Source organism: Bufo bufo, chromosome 6, assembly GCF_905171765.1.
Source record: "Bufo bufo chromosome 6, aBufBuf1.1, whole genome shotgun sequence".
Classification (NCBI taxonomy): Eukaryota; Metazoa; Chordata; class Amphibia; order Anura; family Bufonidae; genus Bufo; species Bufo bufo.
In genome coordinates, this window is record NC_053394.1 from 163,656,112 (window position 1) to 163,676,810 (window position 20,699).

A 20,699-nucleotide genomic window follows, 5' to 3' on the forward strand; every position below is an offset into this window, starting at 1 on the left:
TTAAGTCCGGCGTGATGTCAGTGAGTCCAGCGTTTATTTAATTCAGAGATATAGCCACTCCCCTGCCCACCTGCTGCTGATTCATATGGAAAAAAACTGTCAATCAGCAGCAGGTAGGCGGGGAGAGTCAGGAGCTCATAAATATTCATGACTCATCATTATCAGCTGGAGCTTTTCAATACAAGATGTTGGCAGATTGACTGGGTCAATTAAAGAAAGTGACCCAGCCGACTGGGTCAATTAAAGAAAGTGACCCAGCATTTTGCTAAGAGAATCAGTCACTTATTTATGTTGCCCTTAGTAAGGACACCATAAAACTGATGACAGGTTCCCTTTAAGTGCCTGCTACATTCAATGGGGGCATAGTACCCCTTTCATGTCACATTACCCCATAAGTGTCAGTTATACAGTCCTGATCAAAAGTTTAAGACCACTTGAAAAATGGCAAAAAAATCATATTTAGCATGGCTGGATCTTAACAAGGTTCCAAGTAGAGCTTCAACATGCAACAAGAAGAAATGGGAGTGAGACAAAACATTTTTTGAGCATTCCATTTAATGAAGACAACGAATAAACTGAAACAGGCTGTTTTTCAGCTGATCAAAAGTTTAGGACCACACCTCCAAAAAAAAACGAAACCCCCCCCAAAACAGAAATCCAACTTCCAAACATGAACTCAGTAATGAGTAGCTCCGCCGTTATTGTTTATCACCTCCAAAATTCGTTTCCGCAAGCTTTTCCATGAAGTGAGTGGGAACATTTCTCCAAGTGGTGAAGACGGCCACACGAAGGCCATCTACTGTCTGGAACTGTTGTCCATTTTTGTAAACTTCCCTTGCCATCCATCCCCAAAGGTTCTCAATTGGATTTAGATCAGGGGAACACGCAGGATGGGCCAAAAGAGTGATGTTATTCTCCTGGAAGAAGTCCCTTGTCCTGCGGGCATTGTGTACTGTAGATTTGTCCTGTTGAAAAACCCAATCGTTACCACACAGACGAGGGCCCTCAGTCATGAGGAATGCTCTGTGCAACATCTGGACATAGCCAGGGGCCGTTTGACGCCCCTGCACTTCCTGAAGCTCCATTGTTCCACTGAAGGAAAAAGCACCCCAGACCATTATGGCGCCTCCTCCACTGTGGCGCGTAGAAAACATCTCAGGTGGGATCTGCTTGTCATGCCAGTAACGTTGGAAACCATCAGGACCATCAAGGTTAAATTTTTTCTCATCAGAGAATAAAACTTTCTTCCACCTTTGAATGTCCCATGTTTGGTTCTCTCTTGCAAAGTCCAAACGAGCAGTTCTGTGGCGTTCAAGGAGACGAGGTCTTTGAAGACGTTTTTTGTTTTTGAAGACCTTCAGTCTCAGATGCCGTCTGATGGTAATGGGGCTGCAGTCAGCACCAGTAAGGGCCTTAATTTGGGTCAAGGATCATCCAGTGTCTTGACGGACAGCCAATTGGATCCACCGGCTCAGTGCTGATGAAATTTTTTGGGGTCTTCCACTTGACTTTTTTGTTCCATAACCCTCAGGATCATTTAAGAAATTCCAAATGACTGTCTTACTGCGTCCCACCTCAGCAGCGATGGCGCGCTGTGAGAGACCCTGCTTATGCAGTTCAACAACCTGACCACGTTCAAAAAGGGAGAGTTTTTTTGCCTTTGCTATAACAACATGTGACTACCTGACAGAAAATGACAATGAATCCATATCTTTGCACAGATTTGGCCTTTTAAAGGCATGTGGTCCTAAACTTTTGATCAGCTGAAAAACAGCCTGTTTCAGTTTATTCATTGTTTTCATTAAATTGAATGCTCAAAAAATGTTTTGTCTCACTTCCATTTCTTCTTATTGCATGTTGAAGCTCTACTTGGAACCTTGTTAAGATCCAGCCATGCTAAATAAGATTTCTTGCCATTTTTCAAGTGGTCTTAAACTTTTGATCAGGACTGTATGTGACACCATGCAAAGTACCTGTTACCGATCACACCATACTAACTGCATTCTACATGCCCCTATAAGTGCCAAGGACATACCTTCCCATATATGGATAGTTGTCACCGCCAGTTCTGTGAGAAGGTCTGGCAGACGTTCTTCTCTACCTCTTGTATGATGTTCTTTGTTTTGGTTTCACTTTCTCATCTCCTTTCCTTCTGCCAGGTGTCACTTATTTAGACTAATCGTCTTCCTTTATATTCCCTCCTATACTGCCTCACTTTGCGGTTTATACTACTTCCTGGATGAAGTGTTCACTGCTGTAGGCTGCTTCTGCTGTTTGCTCAGATAAGTCCTTTACTTTATTGTGTTTCCTTGCTGGCTTGATTCTAGGTGACCCTGACTCCGTCCGTATTAAGTGCAGGGAGCCAGTGGTTGTGTCCCCTCACTATGATAGGGTTTTCAGGTGTCACACAGACTTTGGTACGTGGGCATGCAATCGTCTACCATCGAGACCCTTGCATATGCATAGCAGTCAGGGAGAGCTCTTAGGGTTTTATAGGGCTCACCTATAAGCTCCTTAGTTTGGGATCAAGCCAGTCGCTCGTTTATTCATAAGTTCCAGCTATCTGCAAACTTCACCCGTGACATTATAAACCGCCATAACCGTCTTAAGCATGGATCCGGTTTCAGCCTTGATTGACCGCATGCAAGGTCTTTCGCTGGAGGTAGCAGATCTCCGTAAAACTGTGTCTCAGTTTGGGGTGACCGGTTCTGCTGGCGTTCATGGAGTTTGTTCCGAGGCTAAGATCTTGCTTCTGGATATGTTCTCCGGGGGTAGTGAGAATTTTGTTCGCTTTAGAGAGTCTTGCAAACTCCATTTTCACCTACTTCCCCATTCCTCTGGTGATGAGGAGCAGAGAATGGGGATCATCATCTCGCTGCCAAGGGATAACGCTCAGTCTTTCACTGCCGGTGGGGGCACGGCCCCTCCGATCGGTGGATGAATTTTTTGTAGCCCTAGATCGTATTGCTCTGGCTGAATCTAAACTGCGTTTTTTATGCCAGGGTAAACACTCCGCAGAGATATATTGTTCTGAATTTCAGAGATGGGCAGCTGATACTGGTTGGATTAATGCTGCACTCTGAAGTCAATTTTGCCATGGTCTTTCGGAAAGATTAAAACATGCATTCGATTTTCATGAGAGACCAGCGTCGTTAGAGTCAGCCATGTCTCTAGCTGTTCGTATTGACAGGCGTCTTAGAGAGAGAGAGGAGACTACTCTTTCCTGTCATATTCAGCCCAAGGACAGTGGGGCTGTCTCATTCAGTGCGCAGGGGTCTCAGTCTGTCTCAATCCCCTCTGAGGAGGAGGCCATGCAGCTGGGTTTGCTTGCCTCTGATAGTAGAGGATTCAGCTCTCAGAGGAGGGTTTGTTTCTGTTGTGGGGGTATAAATCATTTAGCTAATGTTTGCCCCTCTAGGAGATTCATTAAGTTTTCGGAGGGTAATAAAAACAAAACAAAACAAAAAACCTCTAAAACCTTTCCATTTGCTACTATTGGCAAGGTTGATGCGGAAATTGAAGGTTTACCCTTTGCTTGTAGTTCCCGTTTTCTCCTACCTGCCAGGGTGGCGCTAGACAGCAAGAACATTGTTTGTGAGATTTTTGTAGATAATGGAGCAGCTGTTAATCTCATTGATAATCAATTTGCAACAACGCATGGTTTCCAGGTACGCACTTTGGAAAAGGATATACCTGTTTTTGCTATCGATTCCGCTCCACTTTCTCAAAGATCGTTAAAGGACATAGTTCACAATATCCGTTTGAATGTGACGATATGTCATGTTTCGTCTTAAGCGGATTACCTACTCCTCTAGTGTTGGGGCTACCCTGGCTCACTAAACATAACCCCACCATTGATTGGCAAGCAAGGCAAATAAATGATTGGAGTGAGTTTTGCAGAGAGAATTGCTTCAGGGCATCTCTTTCAGAGGTTTCTACCAAAACTGTGCCATCTTTTCTCTCTGAATTTTCCGATGTGTTTTCCGAGAGTGGTGTCCAGGAGTTGCCCCCGCACCGGGAGTACAACTGCCCTATTAATCTCATCCCAGTCGCCAAAATCACGACTATACAATCTCTCCCAACCTAAAAGGGTCGCTATGCGTACTTATATCTCTGAGAGCCTGAGAAAGCGACACATCCGACCCTCGAAGTCACCTGTTGCCGCTGGATTTTTTTTTGTTAAGAAAAAAGATGCTTCTTTAAGACCTTGTCTGGATTTCAGGGAGCTGAACCGTATCACGATTCGTGACCCATATCCGCTTCCTCTGATCCCGGACCTGTTTAACCAGATTGTTGAGGCTAAAGTTTTTTCTATGTTGGATTTAAGAGGGGCATACAACCTAGTCAGGGTCAGGGAAGGGGACGAATGGAAGACGGCCTTCAATACCCCTGAGGGTCATTTCGAGAATTTGGTTATGCCCTTTGGTTTGATGAATGCTCCGGCCGTTTTCCAACATTCTGTGAACAGCATTTTTTATCATTTAATGGGGAAATTTGTACTGGTGTATCTAGATGACATTTTGATTTTTTCTCCTGATTTCAAGACTCATCGGGACCACCTATGTCAGGTCTTGCTGATTCTGCGGGAGAATAAATTATACAGTAAATTGGAAAAATGTGTGTTTGCGGTTCCGGAGATAGAATTTCTTGGTTTTCTTCTCTCCTCTTCTGGTTTTCGGATGGACCCTGAGAAGGTCCGCGCTGTGCTTGATTGGGAGCTTCCTGAGAATCAGAAGGCGCTGATGCGGTTTTTGGGTTTTGCCAATTATTACAGAAAGTTCATTTTGAATTACTCCTCTGTTGTTAAGCCACTCACTGATATGACTAAAAAGGGGGTGGATTTTTCCTCGTAGTCGGTAGATGCGCTTAAAGCCTTTTCTAGTATTAAAGAGTTTTGCTTCCGCTCCCATTTTGGTACAACCTGATGTCTCTCTACCTTTTATTGTTGAGGTGGATGCTTCTGAGGTGGGTGTGGGTGTGGTCTTATCTCAGGATCCCTTTCCTGACAAATGGCAACCGTGTGCCTTTTTCTCAAGGAAACTATCCTCTGCAGAGAGAAATTACGATGTGGGAGATAGGGAGTTGTTGGCCATCAAATTAGCTTTTGAGGAATGGCGCCATTGGTTAGAGGGAGCCAGACACCCTATTACCGTGTTTACCGACCATAAGAATCTGGCCTACTTGGAATCGGCCAAGCGTCTGAACCCGAGACAGGCCAGATGGTCTTTGTTTTTTCTAGGTTTAATTTTGTTGTTACGTTCCGCCCTGGGGTTAAAATTGTGAAGGCGGATGCCCTGTCACGTTGTTTTCCGGGAGGAGGGAACTTTGAAGACCCAGGTCCCATTTTGGCTGAAGGGGTGGTCGTCTCTGCTCTTTATCCTGATTTGGAGGCAGAGGTTCAGGCAGCCCAGGCAGAGGCTCCTGATCTTTGTCCTCCTGGGAGGTTATTTGTGCCTCTCGCTTTACGACACAAGGTTTTTAAGGAGCACCACGATACTGTCCTTGCTGGGCACCTGGGGAGTAGAGCCACAGTGGATCACATTGCTCAGAGATTCTGGTGGCCTGCTCTTCATAAGATGGCTGAGGGTTTTGTTGCAGCCTGCGAGACCTGCGTTCATGCCAAGGTCCCTCATTCACGGCCATCGGGTTCTCTCCTCCCATTACCCATTCCTTCCCGTCCTTGGACGCATCTGTCCATGGACTTCATTACGGACCTGCCTCGTTCCTCGGGGAAGACTGTGATTCTGGTGGTAGTGGACCATTTTACCAAATTTCATTCCCTTTCCTGGGTTACCCAATGCTAAGACGCTGGCGCAAGCGTTTGTTGATCATATTGTTAAATTGCATGGCATTCCTTCAGACATCGTTTCTGATAGGGGCACGCAATTTGTTTCCAGATTCAGGAAGGCCTTCTGTTCTCGCTTGGGGGTTCGGTTGTCGTTCTCTTCTGCTTTTCACCCGTAGTCAAATGTTCAGACCGAACTCGTCAATCAGAATCTGGAGACATATCTGCGCTATTTTGTGGCGGAGAATCAGGAGGATTGGTATTCTTTTTTGTCCCTTGCTGAGTTTGCTTTAAATAACCGTCGCCAGGGGTCCTCTGATAAGTCACAATTTTTTGGTGCATATGGGTTTCATCCGCAGTTTGGGACATTCTCTGGAGAGGGGTCTTCTGGTTTACCTGATGAGGAGAGATTTTCCTCGTCTTTGTCATTTATTTGGCAAAAGATTCAGGGTAATCTGAAGAGGATGAGTGAGAGATATAAGCGTGTGGCGGATAAGAGACGTGTGCCTGGTCCGGACCTGAATGTTGGTCATCTGGTGTGGTTGTCTACAAAGAATATCAAACTGAAGGTTCCCTCCTGGAAGTTGGGTCCTAAGTTTATTGGGCCTTACAAGATCTTGTCCATCATCAATTCCGTTGCCTTCCTCAGACTTGGAAGATCCATAATGTTTTTCACAAGTCCCTATTAAAACCTTATGCCCAACCCACTGTACCCTCCTCTTTGCCTCCTCCTCCGATTATTGTTGATGGTAATCTTGAATTTCAGGTCTCTAGGATTGTGGATTCTCGCATTATCCGCGGTTCTCTTCAGTACCTCGTTCATTGGGAGGGTTATGGTCCTGAGGAGAGGATGTGGGTCCCAGCGAACATTAAGGCCACTCGTCTCATCAGCGATTTCCATAGGTCTCATCCTGAGAAGGTGGGCTCTGAGTGTCCGGAGTCCACCCATAGAGGGAGGGGTACTGTCACCGCCAGTTCTCTGAGAAGGTCTGGCAGACGTTCTTCTCTACCTCTTGTATGATGTTCTTTGTTTTGGTTTCACTTTCTCATCTCCTTTCCTTCTGCCAGGTGTCACTTATTTAGACTAATCGTCTTCCTTTATATTCCCTCCCATACTGCCTCACTTTGCGGTTTATACTACTTCCTGGATGAAGTGTTCACTACTGGAGGCTGCTTCTGCTGTTTGCTCAGATAAGTCCTTTACTTTATTGTGTTTCCTTGCTGGCTTGATTCTAGGTGACCCTGACTCCGTCCGTATTAAGTGCAGGGAGCCGGTGGTCGTGTCCCCTCACTATGATAGGGTTTTCAGGTGTCACACAGACTCTGGTACGTGGGCATGCAATCGTCTACCATCAAGACCCTTGCATGTGCATAGCAGTCAGGGAGAGCTCTCAGGGTTTTATAGGGCTCACCTATAAGCTCCTTAGTTTGGGATCAAGCCAGTCACTCGTTTATTCATAAGTTCCAGCTATCTGCAAACTTCACCCGTGACAATAGTGCCAAGAACATGACTTACAAAGTACAGTACCATTTTCTTGCCAGGCTATATTTAATGCTATTGACATGCCCTACTTTATGAAGCCCCAGCTACATGCCTCCCATGAGTGCCTGCCACATGTACCTACAGTGTATATACTACAAGCCACAGGAGTATTGATTATCCCTCCTCTAAAACAATGTTTCTCCATTGTTTTCAATGGGAGGCCATGTGGCCATTTGTGAAGTTAGCGGTTTAGCTCCATTCCATGTCAGAAAACACAAAATGCGCGATTGAGTTCGCTGTTACATAATCTGCCGTGTGAATGGGACCTAAAGGAAATCTGTCACCAGGTAAACCGAGCACAATGTCTTGTAGGGCTAGTCCAGCTGTTTGTAAAGATATATTTCACTTAATGATCTGTTGCTTCATTCTGGAGAAAAATAAGTTTAAACTATATACAAATAAGCATTTAAATGCACTGAGGGTGGATCCAAGCCACTCTGTACACTCTTACTCCTCCTGCTTCCTCTACCAGCCCCTCCCTCTTCTTCTTAAATGTCAGGGCCAGGTTCTTGCATAGTCATCTTGCCAGTCAGTGAAAAAGGAAAGAGAGGGAATGTGTCATGGATGTAGTAGGGGAGAACACCAAAAGACAACAAGAAGAAAGAGGAAAGACACTAGGTCTCACTGCTAGGGAAGGAAAAGGGTCACCACCTATAAAACCCTGCTCCTGGCCCTAACTCCTATCCATATGGGCACCTCTCGATGGTAGAGATGCCCATACACAGGAACCTGGAAAACCCTGGTGACCCTCGGATGCCCTAAAGGTAATGACAGGGCAGAAACAAACCTGTTCCTTCCCTGGTGAAAGAACCAGTAGCTCGCTGAGGCCTAGTAAACAACCAAGGAAGGGGGGAAATACAAAATGCAACAAGCGGAACACTTAACTTCTGAGGATGATGGATGACTAAGAACCACACTCCAGCTCTTCCAAAACCAAATGAAGCTGTCAGATCACTCATGTGCAGTCAGTCTTTCAGACCTTCTAACACCTGTCACAGGTGTGAGAGTACCCCCCTTCTACGGGTGACCTCCGGACACCCAGGACCGACCTTATCAGGATGAGCTCTGTGGAATGCTCTCACTAGACGACTAGCATTAACATCGGTCGCTGGAACCCACATCCTCTCCTCTGGTCCGTACCCTCTCCAATGAACGAGATACTGGAGGGATCTCCGGAGAACTCGGGAGTCCACAATCCTGCTGATCTGAAATTCTAAATTGCCTTCCACCATGACAGGAGCGGGAGGTAAGGAGGACGGCTCAACAGGTTTGACACATTTCTTTAACAATGATTTATAAAAAACGTTAGGGATTTTCAAAGCCTGAGGAAGTTCAAGACGGAAGGCTACAGGGTTAACAATGGCAGTGATCTTATATAGACCAATAAATCTTGGGCCAAACTTCCAAGAAGGTACCTTAAAAGGGTTTCTGTCATGAGAAAAAATGTTATGTAGCTGACTTACATTAGTGATATGCTAATGTCAGCAGTACATAACAGTATGCTTTATAACTCCATGCCAGCCGCCGTTCTCTTAAAATAAAGACTTTTAAAATATGCTAATGAGCCTCTAGGTGCCTGCGCCGAAGGAAGGAAGCCGGCAGCAGAAGCACGTCCTTCACTCACTGTACCTGCACAGGATTTACGGGACACTGAGGAGAACTCAAAAGTCAATCAACTGGACCTGGGTGTGCCAAAGGGTGCGTAGACCGAGCCTCTAGGTGCTGAAGCAACGCCCTAATAGCACATACAGACTCATTAGCATATTTTAAAAGTCTTTATTTTAAGAGAACAGCGGCAGGCAGGGAGTTATAAAGCATACTGTTATGTAGTGGTGACATTAGCACATAACTAATGTCAGTCAGCTACATAATGTTATTTCTCATGACAGAAACCCTTTAAGTTTAAAAGGTTTCTGTTACTAGAATTTTCAGTATTAAACTGGCTGACATTAGCGATGTGCTAATGTCAGCTGCACCTAACTCTGCTATTCTAATGATTATCCGTGCCCCCGTTACTGTAGAATTCTTACTTTTATAATATGTAATTTAGCCTTTAGGAGCAGGGGGGGGCATTGCTCCTGCACCTAGAGGCTCCCGTCTCCCACCTCAAGTCACGCCTTCCAAGTGTTGATTGACAGGGCCAGGCATCGTTCGCATCCTTCTGCCTGCCCTGTGCCCTGGTGAAATCTCGCGCCGTTCGGTATTCTGCGCAGGCGTGGTGAGGAAGCTGGCAGCCTGCGAGCGTCCTTCCCTCACCGTGCCTGCGCAGAATACCGAACGGCGCAAGATTTCCCTAAGGCACAGCACAGGCAGAAGGATGCAAACGATGCCTGGACCTGTCAATCAACATTTGGAAGGAGTGACTCGAGGTGGGAGACGGGAGCCTCTAGGGGCAGGAGCAACGCCCCCCCCTGCCCCTAGAGGCTCATTTACATATTATAAAAGTAAGAATTTTACAGTAACGGGGGCAGGGATAATCATTAGAATAGCAGAGTTAGGTGCAGAACATCACTTTAATGTTTCTTGTAGACAACCACACAGAATCACCCACTCTCAGGTCCGGACCACTCATACGTCTCCTGTCAGCCGCACGCTTATACCTGTGGCCCATCTTTTTCAGGTTATTTTCGATTTTCCGCCAAATAGAAGACAAAGAAGAGGAAAATCGTTCTTCCTCAGGAATTCCGGAATTTTGAGCACCAAAAAATGTACCAAACTGTGGATGGAACCCATATGCCCCCAAAAAAGGCGACTTATCAGTGGATTCCTGTCTACGGTAATTTATAGCAAACTCAGCTAACGACAAAAAGGAAGACCACTCTTTCTGATTCTCTGAAACAAAACATCTCAAGTAAGTCTCCAGATTCTGATTAGTGCGCTCCGTCTGTCCGTTCTACTGAGGATGAAAAGGCGAAGAGAAGGACAATTGTACACCCAGACAAGTACAGAGCGCTTTCCAGAAACTGAGTCCCTCTATCGGACACCACTTCAGAGGGAATGCCATGTAGCTTCACGATGTGGTCGACAAACACCTGTAAAAGAGTTTTAGCATTGGGTAGACTAGGTAATGCAATAAAGTGTGCCATTTCACTAAAATGATCGACAACCACCAGAATCACGTTTTTTCCCGAAGAATTCGGAAAATCTGTGATAAAACCCATGGACAAATGGGTCCAATGTCTGGACGGGATGGGCAATGGAATCAGAGATACGGAAGGCCAAGTATGTGTCACCCTAGCACGTGCAAAAGGTACCACAGGCTGACACAAAGTCCTCAACACACTTACGCAACCCCGGCCACCAGAATCTGCGAGAGATGAGATCGACAGTCGATCTGCTCCCAGGGTTCCCAGCAAGCACCGTACAGTGATGTTCCTCGAACACCTTGTGACTTAATTCGGAAGGAACAAACAATTTCCCCGGAGGACAAGAGTCCGGAGCATCCTCTTGTGCCTCCAACACTCTGGCCTCGAGATCAGGATAAAGAGCGGATATGACTACTCAGATAAAATGGGACTAGGGTCATTAGACTCACCCCCCCAGGAAAGCTACGCAACAAAGCATCCGCCTTGATGTTCTTAACCCCAGGGCGGTAAGTGACGATGAAGTTAAATCTGGTGAAAAACAATGACCATCTGGCCTGCCTTAGGTTCAGTCACTTAGTCGACTCCAGGTAGGCCAGATTCTTGTGATCTGTAATTACCGTAATAGGATGAATTGCTCCTTCCAACCAATGCCACCATTCCTCGAACGCCAACTTAATGGCCAGCAATTCCGTATTTCCCACATCATAATTCCTTTCAGCAGTCGAGAGTTTTTTAAAGAAAAATGCACATGGTTGCCATTTACTGGGTGAAGGACCCTGCAACAAGCTTGCTCCTACCCCTACCTCAGACACGTCAACAATAAATGGCTGAGACACGTCCGGTTGCAACAGAATAAGGGCCAAAGCGAAATATTCTTTCATAACAGAAAAGGCCTGTAATGCCGCATCAGACCAGATAGAAATATTCGCACCCTTCCTAGTGATGTCTGTTAAAGGTTTAACCACCATTGAATAGTTCAAGATAAATTTACGGTAGTAGTTGGTAAACCCCAAAAAACGCATAAGCGCCTTCAGATTTTGGCACGGAGCTTCTCGGGATCCATACGAAAACCTGAGGATGAGAGCAGGTAACCCAGAAATTGCACTTCCTGTACAGCAAATACACACTTTTCCATTTTAGCATACAACTTATTCTCTCTTAGGATCTGTAACACCTGTCTCACATGATCCTGATGAGTCTCCATATTAGGTGAATAAATTAGTATGTCATCAATGTATACAACTACAAACCTCCCCACCAGATGATGAAAGGTGTCATTGACAAAGTGTTGAAAAACCACAGGAGCACTGGTTAACCCAAAGGGCATGACCAGGTTTTCAAAATGACACTCAGGGGTATTAAATGCGGTCTTCCACTCATCCCCCTCCTTGATCCTTACCAAATTAGTCGATGTTAGGATTATGTTTGCTTAACCATGGTAGACCCAACACCAATGAAGCAGGCAGACCCTCCAACACATATGATATAGATTCCTGATGAAAATCACCCACTCTTAAATGAATGTCATTCACTACCTGTGACAGGCATTTTTGGGTAAGAGGTGCTGAGTCAATTGCAAAGACAGAAATACTTTTGTCTAATGCATTAGTAGTCAACCCATGAATGCCAACAAACTGTCCATCAATCAAGTTAACTCCTGCCCCACTGTCGATTAATGCTTTGATTTTCACAGTTTTGGACTCTAGCGCCAACCTCGGCAGACAGGAGAAAACGGGTACTACCAGTAAAAGACAAAAGTAGGTTTTCTTGCTCCCCACCCACACCACCAATAGTAATTTGGGGATTAAACGTCTTTTTCTTTTTGTTTACACCTTGATGCTGCAAGTACGGACAAATATTCACAATTCTCAGACTCCTTTCACATGACCCAAGCTTTTGCCAGTAGTTCCAGGAGTAGCTCCTCCAAACTTCATAGGCTCATCACAAGGCACAGCCACCAGTGTCTCTCCACCATAAGGGTCAAAGGTAGCAGTGCCCTTGTTGGACAGTACGTTCTAAAGGTGAGGACCCTTTGATCTTTCCCTCAGGCGTCTATCAAGACGTACAGCAAGGGACATAACTGCTTCCAATGACTCAGGATTTTCATGAAAAGCCAACGTGTCCTGCAGTCTCTAATAGCGACCCTGACAGAATTGGCTACGGAGAGCAGGATAGTTCCACTCTGTATTGGTAGCCCATCTCCTAAATTCAAAGCAATATGTCTCTGCGGAACGTTCTCCATGCCGCAAACCCCGCAACTTGGTCTCGGACTGAGAGATTTAATCAGGGTCATCGTAGATAAGACCCAAGGCTCTAAAGAATTAATCTGCCGACCGGAGGGACGGTGATCCGGTCGGCAGTGAAAAAGCCCAAACTTGGGCGTCCTCTTTAAGCAACAAAATAATCATGCCCACACGTTGACACTCATCCCCAGAAGAGTATGGACGCAGCCTAAAGTATAATTTACTTGACTACCTGAACCAGATAAAATTGTCACTATCCCCGGAAAACCTGTCTGGGAGAGCCACCTTCGGTTCAGGGCAGGCCTGGGACCCACCACCGGAACCAGCAGCCTGTGGACTCTGAATCTGCAAGACCGTCGCGCGGAGGTCTGCTACCTCCAAAGTCAGATTCTGCAGCTGTTCGACCAGTGCAGACAGGATCCATAACTGCACAGATCAGAACAAAAAATGCCGGTATTGGCTCTGGATAATGTCACGGATGTAGTAGGCGAGAACACCAAAAGACAACAAGAAGGAAGAGAAAAGACACTAGGCCTACCGCTAGGGAAGGAAAAGAGTCACCACTGTAGCGGAGAGGCCGTATAATCCACAATAACTCCGCTGGTATACAGGAACAGCATACAATAATCCAGTTAGCTTTACAATAATCCCTTATTCCCAAGAACTAGACGACACATAGCTTGGGAGTCAACTAACTTTATTTAGGCATAGCACACCTAGTTTAAACCCTCCAACAGCCTCATTTACATACAATAGGGTACATAGATGACTATGGTACAAGGAAGGGTGGGGCCAGACAATAGCAAGGGCTGATGGGAGATTGAGGAGGGACAGAGCAGCTAGTTTAAACTGGTCTCCCAGTGTCTCTGAGACAACATCCTGCTGGGGAAACAATGGGACAGGAAAAAGGGGGAGAAGAGGTACAGAAAAGCAATGCATTTAACATAGTGAACAGTAAACACACTGAGCCGTACAGACAGCCTAACAAAAGGGAATAACAATGTAGCCAGAGTATCCATTCTGCTACACAGACCATACAGGCAATAACATTACAGTAAGAGCAAGATATATACAAAGACATTCTGTAAGTGGCTAGGTTTGCCACAACCACCTATAAAACCCTGCTCCTGGCCCTAACTCCTATCCATAAGGGCACCTCTCGATGGTAGAGATGCCCATACACAGGAACCTGAAAAACCCTGGTTACCCTCGGATGCCCTAAAGGTAATGACAGGGCAGAGACAACCCGTTCCTTCCCTGGTGAAGGAATCCGCGTCTCGCTGAGGCCTAGTAAACAACCAGGGGGAGGAATACAAAACACAACAAGCGGAACACTATACTTCTGAGGATGATGGATGAACAGGACTTCAACCACACTCCAGCTCTTCCTAAACCAAATGAAGCTATCAGATCACTCATGTGTAGTCAGTCAGGTCAGGTGTGACAGGATGGCAGAGGAAGCAGGCAGAGCAAGGGTGCATGGAGTGGCTTGGGCCATCCTCAGTGCACTCAACTGATTATTTGCATGTTAATTAAAATTACTTTTTCTCCAGAATGAAGCAATGGATCACAAAGTGAAAGTATAATTTCATTCAGCTGAGCTAGCCTTACAAGGTGTTGTGTCTGCTTTACCAGTGCGTTTCCTGGTGACAGAGTCTCTTTGAAACTATAGCTTAGGCCTCATGCACACGACTGTGGTGTGTTTTGCGGTCTGCAAAATGCGGATCCGCAAAACTCAGATGGCGTCCGTGTGCGTTCCGCAATTTGTGGAACGGCACTGATTAATATAACTGCCTATTCTTGTCCGCAAAAACGGACAAGAATAGGACAGGTATATTTTTTTGCGGGGCCACGGAACGGAGCAACGGATGCGGACAGCACACAGAGTGCTGTCCGCATCTTTTGCGGCCCCATTAAAAGTGAATGGGTCTGCATCTGAGCCGCAAAAACTGCGGCTCGGATGAGGACCAAAACAACAGTCGTGTGCATGAGGCCTTATACTTATGACTGTCTAGCACAACATGTCTCTGGTGGATTGCAGTAGTAAGTCATGAGTTCATCAGATCCTTACATGCAGTTTAATAGACAGTAGGGCATAGATAGATAGATAGATAGATAGATAGATAGATAGATAGATAGATAGATAGATAGATAGATAGATAGATAGATAGATAGATAGATAGATAGATTAGCTCCACCATTTTTGTTTTGAAGTGAAGTTCTTTTACTTAACCCCTTCTACTCCAAGCCTGTTTTCACCTTCCTGCCCAGGCCATTTTTTGCAAATTTGACATGTGTCACTTTATGTAGTAATAAGTTTGGAACACTTTTACTTATCCAAGCAATTCTGAGTCTGTTTTCTCGTGACACATTGTACTTCATGACAGTGGTAAATTTGAGTCGATACATTTCACCTTTATTTATTTAAAAAAATCTAAAATTTATCAAACATTTGGAAAAATTCTAAATTTGAATTTCTCTACTTTTAAGACAGATAGTAATATCTCATAAAATTGTTATCAATCAATATTCCCCATATTTCTACTTTACGTTGTCATAATTTTGTTAATGTCAAGAAGGCTTAGAATTTTAAAGCAATTTTTCAAATTTCCAAGAAAATTTTCAAAACCATTTTTTTAAGCACCAATTCAGTTATAACGTGATTTTGAGGGCCCAAAATTACCCCGTTTTGGAAACTACACCCCACAAATTATAATGTACCTAATGGGACTGTAAAATCTATTTTCTTTTTCTGACACTTGGAAAAAAGGTTTTTGAGCTTTGTAAATGTGGTACCCAGTCTGTGTTGCTGCAATATTTTTGCATAACCCTATTTAAACGGGTTTTCCGGTCTTTAGATATTGATGACTAACCTTACCTTATCCCCTATGTTGTGTCTAGGGGATACATTTAAATTTTGGGACAACCCACTGTACTTTCTCCTCACACATTGTTTTTTAATACATGATGATGCTGTTCCTCCCATCTGCCCTGTTTTGTACTGGAGTATGCAGTGGACTTAATCTTATTAACGTGTAAATATGTGAAGTCAGTACCAACACCTGGCACATGAGTTATTCTTTCCAAGAACTGTATAAGGGAACAACAGACATTGTATACTTTTGTTTTATACATTAATACAGCAAACATACTACTGCAAGTGGTAGGTCTAATGTTTTTCCTTGTGGAAACTGCCAGTTGACATAAGAAGACTCATAGGCCACACAATACACTCTGGAAAAAGAGTATGTAAATTAAGGCCTCTTTCACACTACCGTATTTTTTTTCCGTTTTGCGGGCCGTTTTTTGCGTTCTGTATACGGTCCGTAAACGGAACCATTCATTTCAATGGTTACGCAAAAAATACGGAATGTACTCCGTATGCATTCCGTTTCCGTATTTCCGTTTTTCCGTTCCGTTGAAAGATAAACATGTCCTATTATTGCCCGCAAATCACGTTCCGTTGCTCCATTCAAGTCAATGGGTCCGCAAAAAAAACTGAACACATATGGAAATGCATCCGTATGTCTTCCGTATCCGTTCCGTTTTTGCGGAACCATCTATTGAAAATGTTATGCCCAGCCCAATTTTTTCTATGTAATTACTGTATACTGTATATGCCATACAGAAAAACGGAACGGAAAAACGGAACGGAAACAAAAAAAACGGAACAATGGATCCGTGAAAAATGGACTGCAAAACACTGAAATAGCCATACGGTAGTGTGAAAGAGGCCTAACTATCATCCAGGAAAAAAAAGCTGGCTCTTTAGCGCCACATACTGAAGGTAGCTACCCTAGAAGTCAACGTCTGATACTTTAACAGGATATAAGACAAACCAGAACCTTCTCCAGAACATCACCACCACATCCCACGAATGGCTGCCCTGGTCACCTAAAATGTTATCTGCTACAAGGTGGGGGGTCTAGGCCAACAGGATCCAGGAGGTAGATTCTGTAGATCTCGGTGGCACTATAAAACAAAGCGCATGAAAGGGACTGCAGTATGGTTTCTGTGTCTCCAAATGATAGCAAAGGCCGCTCTACAGCACATGACTTTCAAACACCAAACTTCAGGGTGTGCAGGACTTGAGGTCACACCTGAGTCCTGGTGCCAAAGGGGGACGAGTGGTCTCTAAGCCACAAAAGACAACATACCCAGATGTTGTAAGGGTCAAACATTGCCTGTTTGCATGTTTGTCTGGGAACAATAAAAATCTGTGTTTAGTCAATGCTTTTTCTTGAGTCATACTTTGAAAGGTCACTGGTTATAAGTGGTGTACCACAAAGTTCAATGCATGAAGTGCTTTTTTCCAGCCTATTTATTAATGTCATATAAAATGGGATTCTGACACATTATGAAGAAGAGGCAGAGGAGGTTCTGAGCTAATTGTTTATATGTCTCTGAATTCTATCAATATGTTCCAGATGTCCTAGGGGGAGTTAGACCATTGTCTGGGGCCGCATCGATCCGTATTTTTTGTTGATCACACACAAACCCACTCATTTCTATGAGTCCATAAAATTTTTTGACAGCACACAGATGTCATCCGTGTGCTGTCCACATCCATACGGCTGTTCTACAAATTATAGAACATTATAGAATATGCAGTTCTATTAGGAAAATGAGACATGCACATGGCCGGTATCAGTTTGCAGACCGGAAAATACATACAGGTGTGTGCATGTAGCCTAAAACAGAGGGTCACTTGTAGAGAAGAATCTGAGTGAGCATGCAGTGTAAGCCAACTGCCTATAAGGCCTATAGGATAAAGGATGTACAGTATATTAAAATAGGTGTAGTAGACTCAAGATACATTACCATAGTTTGCTGCTTTTGGCTCCATTCACACATCCGCAATTCCATTCCGCAATAGCGGACAAGAATAGGCATATTCTCTTAGTGCCCGCAATGTGCGGTCCGCTAAATGCGGTCCGCTAAATGCGGAACGCACATTGCCGCTGTCCGTGTTTTGCTGATCCGCGGATCCGCAAAAAAATACACACGGATGTGTGAATGGACCCTTACAAACAGTTAGTGCAACCTGATTCTGAATATGCAGCTTATTATACATGTTCTGGAGTTGGAAAAAGGAACAAGGAAATGCAACAAAAAAGGTTGTAAAGATTGTTGGATGTTGATCCAAGGGTGTGAAAGGTATTTTCCTCTTAATAAATTGAAGTTAATTGCAACCATACCATTGATAGACCAGAGCATAAAAGAAGTCTTCACCTTCTCCTCATAGCCCTCGTCTCCTGCCTTAACTTGATGGACATATGTATTACAGTATATGGCACAATGTATTGATATGATTTTTTTTTTTAAATCATAGAAAACCTAACCTTTTCCCATTAAATTTAATTATCAGTTTCCTAGTAAACACTGTAGGACTTCAATAGCTGAAATATCATGTTATCCAATTTATCCAAAATAATTTTAGCTGTTAGATGTCCACAAAAATATCATAAATTGCAACCTGAAAGTCTTGTCTATGGGAATAAACGTTGGAATATGACCAGTCTGCAACATGTAAAACATGAAAATACACATAGGTATAGAGAAAAAGGAGGTTTACACCAGCCATACAGAAGGCCACATGTTGTCCTACCTTCAACATTAAAACTTCGGATTATGTTGGACACTGGCATAGACGTCCTATCATCTGCATACTGGTTATAGAGGTCAATCATATACTGAGGAAGCTTCATTGTGGTCTTCTCTTGAAATACGGCTCCTGTTAAATTCAGACTCTCTTTAAGTTCTTCTTTCATTGTTCCAGTGAGGGAGCTCAGAACCTCCTCTGCCTCTTCTTCATAATGTGTCAGAAGGTCGTTTTCCCATTTTGGCAATGGTTTGTTGAGTGTAAACCTTCCTTGGAATATAACTAAAGAGCACAGCATTGGTAGCCTGGCAAGCCACATCATGTTTGGGTATTCTCTTAATTCTGGATTTCCTTATAAGTCTTAGGATTTGAAGATTCCTTTATGTGTAGTGGATGGATTTCTCTGAAATAAGCCAGTCAGGGCTCTTCTTTGAGTTATTTTTTTAACTACTATCCTGACAGTTATGAACCAGACCAAAGTGTTCACTGTCTCTTATCTAGGGTTTGGATTGCAATGTATCAACTGAGCTTATCACATTGAAGTCCTTAGTTAATGAAGATTCTATAAACATGTTGAACTGTACAGCTTGTGGGGAGGCCATTCATATATTACATGGAAGAAGCTACTTCTTAATTAACTGTTCTTGACCAAATATCCGCATTCTTGATTTGTGAAATTCCCTGAAACTTTGTTTATTCAAGTAGGCATGACGCCACTCATAATTTTTTCTTCTAGAAAGGTTTGGTTAGCAGAAATGCATTAAGCTATTTATGATGGCTTGAAACCTTGTACCATTTCAGGCCTAACTATAGTTCTGTATCGTTTTTTCCAAATTTTTTTTTTTCTTGGATAAAATTGCTAAAATAGCAGCTCTACAAAACAGAAAAGTAAGCAAAAGGAGAGGTAATATGAATCAAAATGTATAGGAGGGAATTCTAACAATCATGTGTAACACACACAGGGCATAACATCAATAATATCTAATAATTTTTTGTAAATCAGCCCTAGAGGTAAGTGATTAACTCCAAAAAAAACATAAATTGACTTGTATTCTGCTGGACATTTGAGGTCAATTTGCTGTGACAGAGCTTGGGTGCACTGCAGGAGTCACTGGTACTCTGATGGGTCAGTTTGCCCCAGGGCAAAGGAACTTTTTGCAATGGCAACCCCTGCACCCATAAAAGTTACCCCTGTTGAGGTAAATATTTAAAGCACTTCCAAAATTGTTATTATATGTGAAATGGTAGTTCCTGTAGGAAGAGCATGTAAGGGCTCAATCTTTACAGAAAGGCTGTTTTTGACATGTACAGTAAGTTGTATACTTGGCTTTCCACTTAAAGGTAGTATAAGTAAACAGGGTGGACACGGTTTTAACAGGAACAACTGCTTTTATTGATCTCACTTGAGTACACACAGATATACACAAAAATACAACATGTGTGGGATCATACCGAAACCTCCAAAAAATGTATACACAAAACCACACATAAAAGTACAGGCATTACATCTTTATTGAAATAAATATATATCAAAAACAATCACAAACAATTGCAGGAAATACTGGAATGTACAATACAAAGAGCCCCCAAAATGAAGATACAATGGTCAATAATAAAAGGATTAAACCGCACATTTGGTGGTAATTGTGTAAATAGATGGAAAACCCACCTACAGTGGATATAAAAAGTCTACACACCACTATTAAAATGTCAGGTTTCTGTGATGTAAAAAAAAGACAAAGATAAATAATTTCAGAACTTTTTCCACCTTTAATGTGACCTATAAACTGTACAACTCAATTGAAAAACAAGCTGAAATCTTTTAGGTAGAGGGAAGAAAAAATAAAAAAATAAAATAATATGGTTGCATAAGTGTGCATACCCTTAAACTAATACTTTGTTGAAGCACCTTTTGATTTTATTACAGCACTCAGTCTTTTTGGGTATGAGTCTATCAGCATGGCACATTTTGACTTGACAAGATTTGCCCACTCTTCTTTGCAAAAACACTTCAAATCTGTCAAATTTGTGAGGGCATCTCCTGTGCACAGCCCTCTTCAGATCACCCCACAGATTTTCAATCGGATTCAGGTCTGGGCTCTGGCTGGGCCATTCCAAAACTTTAATCTTCTTTTGGTGAAGCCATTCCTTTGTTGATTTGGATGTATGCTTTGGGTCGTTGTCATGCTGAAAGATGAAGTTCCTCTTCATGTTCAGCTTTCTAGCAGAAGCCTGAACGTTTTGTCCCAATATTGACTGGTATTTGGAACTGTTCATAATTCCCTCTAGCTTAACTAAGGCCCCAGTTCCAGCTGAAGAAAAACAGCCCCAAAGCATGATGCTGCCACCACCATGCTTCACTGTGGGTATGGTGTTCTTTTGGTGATGTGCAGTGTTGCTTTTGCGCCAAACATATCTTTTGGAATTATGGCCAAAAAGT

General features: G+C 43.5%; 1 protein-coding gene across 1 annotated transcript in view; it reads right to left on the minus strand.

Moving 5' to 3' along the window:
* The window catches only part of LOC121004393 (dorsalin-1-like), a 43,832-nt gene extending 25,036 nt beyond the window's left edge, over positions 1 to 18,796 (minus strand). The window contains exon 1 of the mRNA XM_040436594.1: positions 18,266 to 18,796. Within this exon, the coding sequence (XP_040292528.1) occupies positions 18,266 to 18,581 (316 nt within the window). The 5' untranslated portion in view covers positions 18,582 to 18,796. The remainder of the gene's footprint in view (positions 1 to 18,265) is intronic.
* Between the last annotated feature and the right edge of the window lie 1,903 nt (positions 18,797 to 20,699).